The sequence below is a fragment of the Haliotis cracherodii genome, unplaced genomic scaffold, assembly GCF_022045235.1.
Source record: "Haliotis cracherodii isolate W230 unplaced genomic scaffold, xgHalCrac1.p SCAF_14, whole genome shotgun sequence".
NCBI classification, from domain to species: domain Eukaryota; kingdom Metazoa; phylum Mollusca; class Gastropoda; order Lepetellida; family Haliotidae; genus Haliotis; species Haliotis cracherodii.
In genome coordinates, this window is record NW_027266269.1 from 34,151,026 (window position 1) to 34,164,818 (window position 13,793).

General features: G+C 41.0%; 1 protein-coding gene across 1 annotated transcript; it reads left to right on the plus strand.

The window, feature by feature from the left end:
- Positions 1–1,684: 1,684 nt before the first annotated feature.
- LOC139460759 (cholinesterase-like) lies at positions 1,685–13,658 on the plus strand. Its single transcript, XM_071242229.1, has 4 exons — positions 1,685–1,735; positions 10,002–11,471; positions 11,780–11,943; positions 12,609–13,658. The coding sequence occupies exons 2-4, from the start codon at positions 10,003–10,005 to the stop codon at positions 12,644–12,646; spliced, it is 1,671 nt and encodes a 556-aa protein (XP_071098330.1). The 5' UTR covers positions 1,685–1,735; position 10,002; the 3' UTR covers positions 12,647–13,658.
- The last annotated feature ends 135 nt before the right edge of the window (positions 13,659–13,793 follow it).

Consider the following 13,793-nt stretch of genomic DNA (forward strand, 5'->3'; position numbering starts at 1 on the left):
CAATTCGCTGTGCAGAGTTGCGTCCCTTGGACACGTCAGAAACGTATGAGCATGTGTTCGAATCCCGGTTAGGACCTATTATGTTTCCAGATTTGTCAGTACCATGCTCGGGCTCGTGGGTTCAACCAAAGTGACATCACTTCGGGCTTTCTTCCCAAATGAATCCAACACACTGTGATATAAAAATAAGTATACTATTCAGATGGGTGTTAAACCCAACTCACTCACTCACTTAAACAGTTCGTCACTCAATCAATCATTCTTTATTCATGGTACTTATGAGGCCAAAGGCCTATAGTACAATGTGTGGGACATGTTACAAATTCATACATTTTCTTAGTTTCATGGCATGATAAATGAACATTGATAGATTTCTAATAGTTTCTGTACAATCACAAGTCATTAATTTACAAAATTTGTTACCGTTTGGGTTGCGGTAGAAATAGTTATTTAGATATTTTGCTCTTAAATCTTCATACACTGGACATACACATAAAAAGTGATATTCATCTTCAGTACAATCAGTTTTACAAATCCTACAAAGTCTGTGTTCTCTTGCAATACCTTCATATCTGCCTGTTTCAATAAATAGATCATGTGAGCCACAACGGAATCGAGAAAGAGCTGTTCTAAACTTATGTAAATTTACACTTAATAGATAAGGTTCTAGTATAATAGTAGTCTTAAATGTAGTGTAATAGTTTGCTTTTCTAGAACTAAGCAAAGAACAATGCCATTTTTGAATGTACATATCTTTTAAAGTCTGTGTCAAACGGGAGAAGAAATGTTGTGGCATATCTACATGTTGCTGTAACCAAATATAACCATAACTACATTCGTATAACATGTTTTTAACTTTTGATGCCCAATTTTGTTTCCCATGGCTGTCGTAGAGAAGCATCATATTATAACATTTTTTGGGTATCTTGAAGATGGCATATTTAATAGCTTGACCCAGTATTTAAAAACCTTTAAATAACTATTGATATACATGGGAAACCGTCCGCATTCACCATATACCCTTGCGTTTTCTGTGCTAGATTTTACCCCCAAGAACCGTTTACATGCATATAAATGTTCGTCACTCACAATCAGGGAGCGATTATTTAATATGCTGGGATGGCCTGGGAATGTGTAGAGATGTCAGATATCTTTATCACAGCTGCAAAGCCAGATATATATTTTTTTATTCACAATGAATGTGAATATTTATTCCATCGGAATCGTTTAATCATGTGTTCGAGTCTCGGTTCCCCTCGATTATTGTTCTAGGTTTGTCAGCATCATTCCAGTGATCGTGCTCATGGTTTCAACAAAGTGATAAATATCCAGGACCTGCATCACTTTCCTCCCATATCTAGCTAACACGCCGTGATATCCTGCTGGTATCCTGCTCAAAGTGGCGTTAAACCCAACTCACTCGCTCACTAACCGTGAAAAAAAACACTTCGAGAGAACAATCATTTTCATTTATCATGTAATGTGAAGGTTTCTCGTTGAGAGAACCAATGGAAGAAAACGGCGTCCGTTGATGAAATTTCCGAATAAAAATGCAAATATAACTCCCTCACTCTAATATCATTTCCTGGTGAACACACGTAGAGGGCGCAACAATTGCAAATATGCAAGCCCCACTAACCAGGTCGTCATCTGATATCTCGCTCCATATAGCAGCGCGTCGCTGTGTACACAGGTTGAGCAGTGGCGAGAGCACACCGGTATAGCAAGATATAAGGTAAGTGTGTCATGAAAAATGACATTCTTTCATACATCAAATACCTACCCTCTCCTGCAGCTGTAAGTCGTGATTCACTATCTGGGGTTGACTACCTACCCTCACCTGCAGCTGTAAGTCGTGATTCACTATCTGGGGTTAACTACCTACCCTCACCTGCAGCTGTAAGTTGTGGTACACTATCTGGGGTTAACTACCTACCCTCACCTGCAGCTGTAAGTCGTGATTAACTATCTGGGGTTAACTACCTACCCTCACCTGCAGCTGTAGGTCGTGATTCACTATCTGGGGTAAACTACCTACCCTCACCTGTAGCTGTAAGCTGTGATTCACTATCTGGGGTTAACTACCTACCCTCACCTGCAGCTGTAAGTCGTGGTACACTATCTGGGTTAAACTACCTACCCTCACCTGCAGCTGTAAGTCGTAGTACACTATCTGGGTTAAACTACCTACCTACCTACCCTCACCTGCAGCTGTAAGTCGTGGTACACTATCTGGGGTTAACTACCTACCCTCTCCTGCAGCTGTAGGTCGTGATTCACTATCTGGGGTTTACTACCTACCCTCACCTGCAGCTGTAAGTCGTGATTCACTATTTGGGGTTAACTACCTACCCTCACCTGCAGCTCTAAGTCGTGGTTCACTATCTCGGGTTAACTACCTACCCTCACCTGCAGCTGTAAGTCGTGATTCACTATCTGGGTTAAACTACCTACCCTCACCTGCAGCTGTAAGTCGCGGTTCCCTCTCTGGGGTTCAACTGTATTTATCATCCAAAACTGACTCAAGCAATGTCTACATTGTAGGCTTTCATAAAACATAAAGTACCTCATTGTTCTAGAGCACAAACAAATACTCAGAATCGTTCATGATCAGAATCCTGCATTATGACTGACCCACCAGCGTATCGCATCAACATAACACCATGATTATATATGATCGCATTACGGCGAAAGGAATTATTTATTCAGAGGCAACAAAATAAAAAATAATTAATTTGAGGTTTCGAACCTCGATTTTGCTGAACATTGAACACGCAAATTTATCTCCTAATTACTTTTGGCCTTTTACCCTTGTGATGGCATAGTTAACTTATTTCGGAGATCCGTGGAGATTCGGGGTAGAATAGGTCTTTAGAAACCCATGCTTGTCGTAAAAGGCCATTATGCTTGTCGAAAGAGGCGACTGACGGGATCGGGTGGTCAGGCTCACTGACTTGGTTGATGCATGTCATCGATCCCAATTGCGTGGACCGATGCTCATGATGTCAATCACTGGATTGTCTGGTCCAGACTCGATTATTTACAGACCGCCGTCATATAGCTGGAATATTGCTGAGTGCGGCGTTAAACAACAAACCAACCAACCAACCAACCAGTTGCGTGGATCGATGCTCATGATATCAATCACTGGATTGTCTGGTCCAGAATCGAGCCCTACGTCATATAGCTTGAATATTGCTGGGTGCGGCATAAAACAAACCAACCAACCCACCAACCTATTTGGGAATTGTGCGGTGTGACACGGTGAGCGCTTTTGTCGGAGCCTCCAGCTCTGTCTCCTCACATGGGAAGGCGCTTATCAATAAACAGCGCTGGTCGAGCTGTACATTCCTTCCCCATTGTGTCACAAACATTAGGATAAACATAGATGTGTCGCCCTAGTTCAGCGTGTTACATGTATAGAACTTTATTAACGGAGACTTAACGGATGTCAACTTCCTTATAACGAGGAACACAACCTTTCGGGGCATATGTTTACCACTTCATCAGGAGCGTGCAAATGGAAAGTATACATTACAATTTATTAACATCAAGTAAATATACACCACACGAAAAGACAGAGTTTCCCACATTGATGCATGTTAGGACACGAACGTGTCCTCCGAGGCTTATATGACTAACGTTTGAAATGTACGTATCATTGGTCGCGAATATTGCTGAGTGCGGCGTTAAACAACCAACAAACCAACCAACTAATGCTATTTTTGAAATGCAATTCTCATGAGTAAACATCCCATATATTGATTTTAAAACATACACTGGGGGCCCGGGTGGCCCAGTCGTCTAAGGCGCCGCGAATCGCTGTGCAGAGTTGCGTCCCTTGGGCACGCCAGAAACCTATGATTGTGGGTTCGAATCCCGGATTGCCCCGATTATGTTTCTAGGTTTGTCAGCACCATACCCGTGCTCGTGGGTTTCAGCGAAGTGGTAAACGTCTGACACCTGCATCACTTCGGGCTTACCTCCCACATTAAGCTGACATATAAGCTGTGATATAACTGGAATACTGTTAAAAGCGGCGTAAAACCCAACTCACTCACTAAAACATACACTAAATAATACCGTAATGGTGATAAGGTAATGTGTCATAAATGGCGAGATTTACGAAGGTCCAAATTTTGTGAGGTCATTTTCAGTAATCCTGCTTTGCATGAAAGGATTGTGGATGATATCACAGAACAGGGAATTTCCCACAGACTTGCAGTGTATTTGTGTGCGTGATGTATTTTGAATTTTATTCGAAATCAACATGAGTCATACATGTCCCTCCGGCATCCATGGGTTAACGCAAATATGTAAATGAGAGTTTTAATGAATCATTGTTAATGTGAATCTATTGTCCAATATCGCCGACCCTTAAGATCATGGTAAACAGGGGATCGAGACAGCAGAGACATGTTCAACTCGGGGATTCCAATGAAAAGTAGTTCCGGTCATAACTAGTGTAAACGTCACTTTTTTTAAGTTTATTGATAACTGAACGGGTCATCATATGAGCAGCAAAAAAACCAATCACATCACCAGAATTCCCTTAAACTTCAAAATACGAATTTGTGCAGAGTTTAATGTCAAGGTCGTGAATATGACGTTTACGTGCATGGGTGATATGGTTTGTTGGTTTGTTGTTTAACGCCGCAATATTCCAGCTATATGACAGCGGTCTGTAAATAATCGAGTCTGGACCAGACAATCCAGTGATTGACTTCATGAGAATCGATCCACGCAATTGGGATCGATGACATGCATCAACCCAGTCAGCGAGCCTGACAACCAGATCCAGTTAGTTGCCTTTTACAACAAGCATCGTCGCCTTTTACGACAAGCATAGTCGCTTTTTACGGGTGTTATGTTTTGAACCTGTTAATAATATCTAATATGTTTGTTTTAAGGAATGATTTATATATAGTATGTATGTTTCCATAAACATACAAATAATCCTAGCCCTCACATATGCATAGCCACCCCTAGAATATTAAATTGTCCATTTCAATGTGGTTATCAATGTAAATTTTAGGTAGACGAAAAATTTGTTTTAGTCCTAGTTTGTGTTTAGGGAAATTCATAGTCTTACGTAATCTGCTTGAATGGAATAAGTCACAGTGAACGATACAATTATATGATACCTTTTTAAAGGTCCAGAATTCATATATAAGTAAACGAGAGTTTTCATATTTCATTTGAATACTTTAACAAGCAGATAGTTCTCATTCTATGGCATTGGTCGAGTTTCTTCAGAATAACAGTTATTTTTTTAAACTTTCTGACATGTATAAACCTGAAACCCACCTGTGTTTGGAAATATTCGTGGGAACTCCATGTATTCTTAAAGAAGGGATATTTCCTTACAAGTGAATTTGTGACATAGTTCTTTTACAGCAAGCATGGGTTGCTGAAGACCTATTCTACCCGGGATCTTCACGGGTGTGGGGGACTATGAGACAGAGTGTGGTGTCAGTGTCTCACCGAGAACTGACAAGTAGGGCGAATCCGGCTGGGGTCAGCCTGGGCCAGTGTCATCGGATATGTGGCCGAATCTCTGGTTGGGCCGGTTGGCAGAACAGAACTAAGGCACAGTGTTTTTGATTGTTTGTTGTTTGACGCCGCACTCAGCATTGTTCCAGCTTTATGGCGGCAGTCTGTAAATAATCAAGGCTGGACCTAAGGCACAGTGGTGTAATTAAGGGATTATTTTTCTTTCAGGGTTTTATAGTAGAAAGAAGAGCTTTTGCACCATACCTATTGTCTCTTAAAGAACTTGTAATTGTTCAAATCTGAGTTATTGTATGTTATTCTGTATACTTTCATGAAGGTAGAATAGTTTGGGTTTTTTATTTTGCTTTTTGAATTATCACTAAATTATGAAAGCTACAATGTAAACATTAGTCTCACAGACCCTAAACTATACATGTTTCATTTCCGCCCAGTTACTGTGATGCTACAGCCCGAAAAGAAGGACGTCTAGAAGCGCTGGTTCAGTTATCTCACTGGAACCCCATTACAATTTAAATGCAGCTCCATATTTCTAGTAAAATCATATATTTTTAGTCACCAAGTGTTTGTCTAACTGGTGAACAGTGGATAAAATATTCATTCTCACTGGGTCTCTTTTCAATTTAAATTGTTGTTCGTTAGTTTATATAAAAAATACATATATATTTTCAGCGACGGCTGTCCCTTGATACTACTACATAACAACACTGTCTGATAGAAAAAGGACCAATCAACAAATATTTCTTTCTAAAGCACAGCCTGTTACATGCATGCGAATCATTATTGTATGCTTTGTATGGTTTGAATTTCGAAACATGTTTATTTCAAATAATGGCAAATAATGTATAACACAGTATACCTTTCTACATTTCGAAATCATTATCATAACTGCTGGTGTAAAATCAATTGGTTTTTATATTTGCACTGCACTGTCTGACATCCAAGAAATAAACACAAGAGAGACATTAGTAATCTGATTAATAAATAAATAAAGCTCACTATTTTTTAAAGAAGAAGCTTATTTTTTTATTGTTGGAGGTTGTTTAAATAATAATATACTATGAAATTCTTAACATGCTGGGTATAATTATGTATAAGGTGTTGGACTATATAGCGGTACACGCACATGGTTCAGTACTGAGCTCTTTTACTAGCCCACATTCCAACATATGTATTTGATCCTCATAACAGTTCTACAGACGCCACACAATGGCGACCAATATGTATACAAGCATATGTGAATGATGTTACTTTTTGCACACGAGATACACTGTTTTATTTGGGGGGGGTGGGGGGTGGAGAAGTAGTGACACTGATGGTCCCACAGAAGTGACTGGTATTTGATGTCGATGTCGCTGTCTCAGTTTACTCGATTTGCTTAGCCCTAAAGATCAGGACGACAAGGAGCCCTCGGCTTGCTAGTTTGTCAAACAGACCTTGAAGTAGCCTGTCTCACAGTCCCTGAACCATATTATTTCCTCTTCCGCCCAGTCCTTACTTAAATGATACAGACCGAAATGAAGCTAAAGGACATTATAAGATAAACCTTACTGGTTATATCGTCCCACGGAGCCGGGTTCAAATTCAAGTCATGGTTTCATGGTCCGTCTTGTTTGTGTGAAACCAATATCGGAATAAGGTTTGTTTGTTTGTTTGTTTGTTGTTTGTTTGTTTGTTGTTTAACGCCACACTCACCAATAGTCCAGCTATATGACAGCGGTCTGTAAATAATCGAGTCTGGAACAGACAATCCAGTGATTAATAGCATGAGCATCGATCCACGCAATGGGGATCGATGACATGCATCAACCAAGTCAGCGAGCCTGACCACCTGATCCCGTCGTATTTTTGCGGCAAGCATGGGTTGCTGAAGACCTATTCTACCCCGGATCTTCATGGGTCGTAATAAGGTTAGATATTGCTGAACGTGGTATAAACTGGACAACTCACACACGTATTCAATGTCCTTTGTGTACATTCTACGATCAGTATATATAAAAAGGTTACTCTATATTCATCAAAATGACCATAAATATATGTGATATAAACATGTATTTAATATGAGGCTTCGGCACTCTTCTTCACGGATAAATGCTTAGCAAACCCTCTATTTGCATGCATGGATAAATAGAGGTTATTATGGTTGTATTTTGGGAATGTAAATAACCGTATTAGGAATAAACATTGTATTTACCATCCCTAAACACACAAGCGTGATAACCTCTTTATCATATAATGTCTGTGCTCGAAAATCTCTTTCCATCTCTCACAAACATTAACATATATTACTTAAACATTTAAAGTTTTCCTGGAATGTGCACATTAATATATATTACGTCAGATGGTAAGTGGTGTGTCAGTCGGACAGTGAAACCTGTTTCTTATACAGAGGCGTAACTACGTATAAGCAAAACAATTGCCTCCACAAATTGTTTTTACCTCCAACCCATCGGTCTGTCCGACCGAGAAACTGCCCTTTTTCCAAGGGAAGCTACTCTAACCCTAGTCTATATGAGACGTCACGGCCACTGCCGGCTTGTTCTGCCATAACGTTACGAAGGAACAAGGTAACAATTCGATCAAATCCAACTGTTTTAATTTGTGGAAAAGGCTCCAAACCGCAGAGATCCCTCTGGAAAATGACCCCACTTGGCTTGTGACCTCGCAAAATTGTTTCGCAATTTATATCTCCAAAGCAGCCAAAACTTGTAAAATGCCTTTGCTAATTCACAGTTAGACACTGATTTTCAGTATATAAGACTATTGATTTGATAATGATAGCAATTATTGCAGTAGGTTCTGATAACTCTGACCCTTCAAGAAGACTCGTCCCCCTATCGATGAATGTTATGTGCGAAAATACGACAAAACAATCAGAATACGCGTATGATTTCAAGTTCTTTACCAAAGAATCCCTCAGAAATAATTTTTGATTTTATATATGTCTTGCATCTCAAAATATACCCAAGACACAGTTAAATGTGTTCAATCATACTGTATAATTCCGTATGTCCCGATATGCTTTAACTTGGGAAATATATGTGAATCATTACGCAACGAGTTGCCCGATGGTTAATTCTGACTCGGTCGCCGAATGACAAGGACGACGCCATTTTTGTTTATAAACAGTTAAAGTAGTCCCTACTTGACCTTTGATATTTGCATCTCTATCCGCATATGACCCCAACGGATATCGTTTTTAACCGTTGGCTTTATCCTGCAGAGAAACCTACCCATACCACAGGCCTGTTGCCTTTACGTATCATGAATGAATATACCTAGTTGACACAAATTCTTTATAATACCGTTTTTTTAATAATTGTGACCATTGACACAATCCTGAAAGATTACAAGGGCGGTAATAATTCATGTCATAAGCCTAACAGACCCGAGAAGATTCCGGGTTAGAATAGGGGTCTTCAGCGACCCATGCTTGTCGTAAAAGGTGACTATGCTTGTCGTAAAATCCGGGATCCGGTGGTCAGGCTCCCTGACTTGGTTGATGCATGTCAGCGATCCCAATTGGGTAGATCAATGCTCATGATGTTAATCACTAGATTGTCTGGTCCAGACTCGATTTATTACAGACCGCTGTCATATAGCTGGAATACTGCTGAGTGCGGCGTTAAACAACAAACCAACCAACCAACTTTTGGAACGGTACCAGAACGTGTTGTATCAAGACACACTAGGTCATTGGTAGTTGGAATGACAATATGCCTGCCCCAAATAGGTGCGTGCGAGTAATAGCATATTCTTACCCATATTTTACTTCATTAAGGGGTAACATGACAAATTGGTATCATACAGATTCAGGGCATTTATATGTATTTGAAACATGTTCAGCACCATGGATGACCAGGTCACATTACGCTTTTTTTACGCTAATGAAACAATCCAAAGAAATTTCTATTTGTACATATCACAGATTGAAACCTGTTGAACAAGAAGGCCTTAGCACACAAAGTAATTAGATGTATTTACAGTAACATTCTACACGCCTGGACCAGTGATAGGAGGTCAAAATCGAGTTTGCCCAACCCTAAACGTTTCATCTCCTGCAGCAAACAAAAACGTTTCAGAAACATGACGTCCGGAATGAACTGATCGCTGTTTGCCATATCTGCCAAAAAGAGTGAGTGAGTATGGTTTTACGCCGCTTTTAGCAATATTCCAGCAATATCACGGCGGAGGACACCAGAAATGCGCTTCTCACATTGTACCCATATTGGGAATCGAGCCCGGGTCTTCGGCGTGACGAGCGAACGCTTTAACCACGAGGCTACTGACCGCCCCTCTGCCAAAAAGAACGAAAAGAGTAAAGGACTGCAAAAGCAACCCCTTTAGGGCAAATGCACTTGAGTATCATTTTAAGTATCTTGACATCAAAACAAATTGACTAAAACAAATTCAAAGCTTTTGGACATGTTTGGAGTCATTCAGGAAGTCTATATTACGAAAGGTTTATCTATGAAATCATGTTCTTTCAGAATGTGGACTGGAATGAGGCTTGTGGCTTTGTTGGCCGTGTTACATATCGTCAGGCCACAGACAGTGTCGACTCTAAATGGCCCTCTTCATGGACAACGTCTGTCAGTGCTGGGTAAATCTCTTGACGTATTCTATGGAATCCCATACGCTAAGCCACCTGTTGGCGATCTCCGCTTCAAGTACCCCCAGCCTTCAGAGTCATGGGGACCGGAAGTAAGGGATGCACAGAAACCGACACCATCTTGCTTTCAAACTACGGATATGTTTAATTCTCCTGAGACTTACAGACAGACCCCTGATGATTACAGTGAAGACTGTCTTCATCTTACAGTGTGGGCGCCAACAGACAATGGTGGCCATCTAGCAGTGATGGTTTGGATACATGGCGGGGGGTGGTATTTTGGATCTACACGGGTGCCACTGTATGAATGTAAATACCTTGCAGCAGAGAATGACGTCATCATTGTATCAATGAATTACAGATTAGGACCTTTAGGGTTCAGCTACCTTGGGCCAGATACCATCCCTGGCAACATGGGCCTGATGGATCAAAGACTGGCTTTACTGTGGGTGAAAGATAACATTGCCAACTTTGGCGGGGATCCAACAAGGATGACCATATTTGGAGAAAGTGCTGGTGGTGTCAGCGTGGGTCACCACTTGGTGTCACCTCTGTCACGTGACATGTTTGACAGAGCCATCATGCAGAGTGGGACCCACATTTCTCCATGGGCTTGCGCCAAGCCCAAAACAGCAAAACGGAAGATGAAGAGGTTTGCTGATCTCCTCAAATGTCCTTTATCTTCAACTGATGCAGACATATACGACTGCTTGAAGACAGCAGAGGCCAAAACTATGGTAGACGTTCAGCTCGGTTTGTTTGATGAAGGACTTGCATTCGTCCCAGTTGTGGATGGATACTTTCTCCCTGATGACCCCACAACTCTCATGTCGAGTGGTTCCACCAAGCAGACAAGTGTATTACACGGTTTTACGAAAGATGAGGCAACACTGTTTATGGCGGCGATGTTGAGTCAGTTGAGAAACATAACAACAGTACCAGAAACATTGATTTTAACTCGCCCAGAGTATGATAATCTTCTTTCATTTGAACTTGTAACCAGAGAAAGAATTCAAGAACCCCTTCAGCTGTTTTATGAAAGTCAGAAAGCTCCTGTAAAGGACATTGACTATTTTGATGTCGTGAGTAACTTGCTTTCGGATACGGAAATGAAGTGTCCTCATCTAGAGTTTGACAGATTGTACTCTCCTGCTAACCCTACGTATGTGTACAGTTTTAACCACCGACTATCAGTTAGTCCGTATCCACACTGGATTGGAGCAACCCACTGGTACGACGTTGAGTTTGTGTTTGGTTTGTGCCTTGGCAAGTCTATGGGATGTACACAGGAGGAGGTGGAACTCAGCAAGACCATCATGACCTACTGGACCAACTTTGCCAAGTCAGGGTGAGTGAGAGGGTACGTATGTCAGTGAGTGAGGGAAGGGGGAAAGGGGGGAGAACATTCTGTTCACAAATCCTTTCTGGATACCCCCACTGATACCTGCGGGACATTCGCATGTTATTCACGACAGTGTGTCACGTACTTCCCGTCTATAATCAGCAACCACTGTGGCAACCGGACCCTGAGTTTAAGAATCTCACAAAACGCTTGAGTTACCTCGGATCTTTTTATTTTTTTAAGGACAAAATGCATGTCCAGCAGGCATTTTTTGTTTAACGTAGACATTTTGAAGTTGTCATATATGTTTGCAGTGACCCTAACGCTCCGGTCCCAGTGAAGGTGAACTGGCCGGCCTCTGACAACACTGATCTCACCTACATGACCCTTGACGTGGGCAACAACTTAGCAGCAGGACACGGGGTAGTCCATCACGAGTGTGTCTTCATCAACAGGATTCTACCCATGATTCCTTCAGGTACTGTGTTAAAATGTTAACAGATAAACAAAGTCGAGTTTAATACTTGTTTTTATGTCGAGTCCACAAAGAAACCTCTACAAAAAGTAAAACACAACCAAAGTTGATCGACATGTCAAGGGAAGTAACTTCTCCATTTTCAATTAAAGGTGATATCTCCCTTTAAAAATTACATTTAGATACCATGAACCTGCAGGTGATCACTTAAAATAATTAAATTTTGTAATTCTAACATTGTTTCCTAATGCTATTTTTACAATATTATGGATCTACCTATTCATTTACCCACCTCCTAACCACAGTCATGAGCATCAATCTGCGCAATTTGGATCAATGACATGCATCAACCAAGTCGATCCCGATCCCGTTAGTCGCCTCTTACGACAACCACGATCGACTTTTACGGCAAGCATGGGTTTCTGAAGACCTATCCTACCCCGGATCTTCACGGGTCTGTTCATACCAATATGTTCATACTGATACATACATACGGATGTGTTCATCCTGACACGTTCATATTTTCATTTCCAAGTTCAATGCAGACTGAGTGTTTGTGTAATAAGCAGATGACAACAGCCCTGCTCCATTTCTCACCTTATGTATCGTTGTTGGAAATATACTAAACTGCAGCCAGGAATATAATGAATCAAATTGTTGTTTTTCAGATCCACCGGAAGGGCAGGAGTTTTGCAAAAGAGGATAGAAGGACAGCATCATAATAATCAGAGCCCGAGTAAAAAATTATGTATCATTATGATTTGTTTATGTAGGATTTTGCAGCTCTTTGAACAGTTCAGCAGTTTTATGACGTTTATCACTGTGTGTCAGGGGACGCAACTCTGCACATCTTTTGTTAGGTCCCTTTACAACTTACCCAGCCGTTGTAACAACCTCAAGGTAACTTCAAACGTCACATATGCGATAGGCTTAAGGGAATCAAGGGCAATCAGGATGATGATCCAACTGATATAGATGAAGAGCTATTCAAAAATATACATCCTATAGAAATCTCCTTACAAATACACAGTCTATGTAAGAATAAAAGTCCAGGTCCAGATAACGTTGAAATAAAACTTTGTTGTTTGCAAGCAGTAATCTTCACGAGAAACTTACCAGTTTATTTAACATAATTCTCAAAACAGAATATCTGCCAAACAAGGTGATATGAGAGATGGAACCTGATTGGTCAGTAGGAGGAACATTGAAGGAACATGACGCGTAATATTTTGGCAAGGGTGGAAACTGGACTCTTATCGTAAGGTAATTCCCTTGCGTCGGGAAGATGGTCAAAAAGTGGCACATACGGTATGTGAGTGAGTGAGGTTTTACGCCGCTTTAAGCAATATTCCAGTAATATCACGGGAGGGAACCAGACAATCCAGTGATTAATATCATGAGTATCGATCCACATAATTGGGGTCGATGACATGCTGCAACCAAGTCAGCGAGCCTGACCACCCGATCCCATTAGTCGCCTCTTACGACAAGCATAAACGCCTTTTACGGCAAGCATTGGTTGCTGAAGACCTTTTTAGTCAGAAATAACCAAGCTGTATCACAGATGCCCATAATGATGAGAGAGTGAGTGAGTATGGTTTTACGCCGCTTTTAGCAATATTCCAGCAGTATCAAGGCGGGGGACACCAGAAATGGGCTTAACACATTGAATCGAACCCGGCGTGACGAGCGAACGCCTTAACCACTTAGCTACCCGACCGCCCCTAAAACGGTATGTGAAAAGGGACTGTTGCAGAACTGTCCAGAGTTTTCATTTGCATGTTTTCACTGAGAAAATGTCCAAAACATTTTGAAAAGTATTTAATAAATTACAGTACCGGCGTCGTTGTTTG

Coding starts and splice junctions, on each gene's coding strand:
- LOC139460759 (XM_071242229.1), top strand. CDS start 10,003: ATGTGGACTGGAATGAGGCTTGTGGCTTTGTTGGCCGTGTTACATATC. Junction 11,472..11,779: donor ACCAACTTTGCCAAGTCAGG/GTGAGTGAGAGG, acceptor ATATGTTTGCAG/TGACCCTAACGCTCCGGTCC. Junction 11,944..12,608: donor TCTACCCATGATTCCTTCAG/GTACTGTGTTAA, acceptor GTTGTTTTTCAG/ATCCACCGGAAGGGCAGGAG.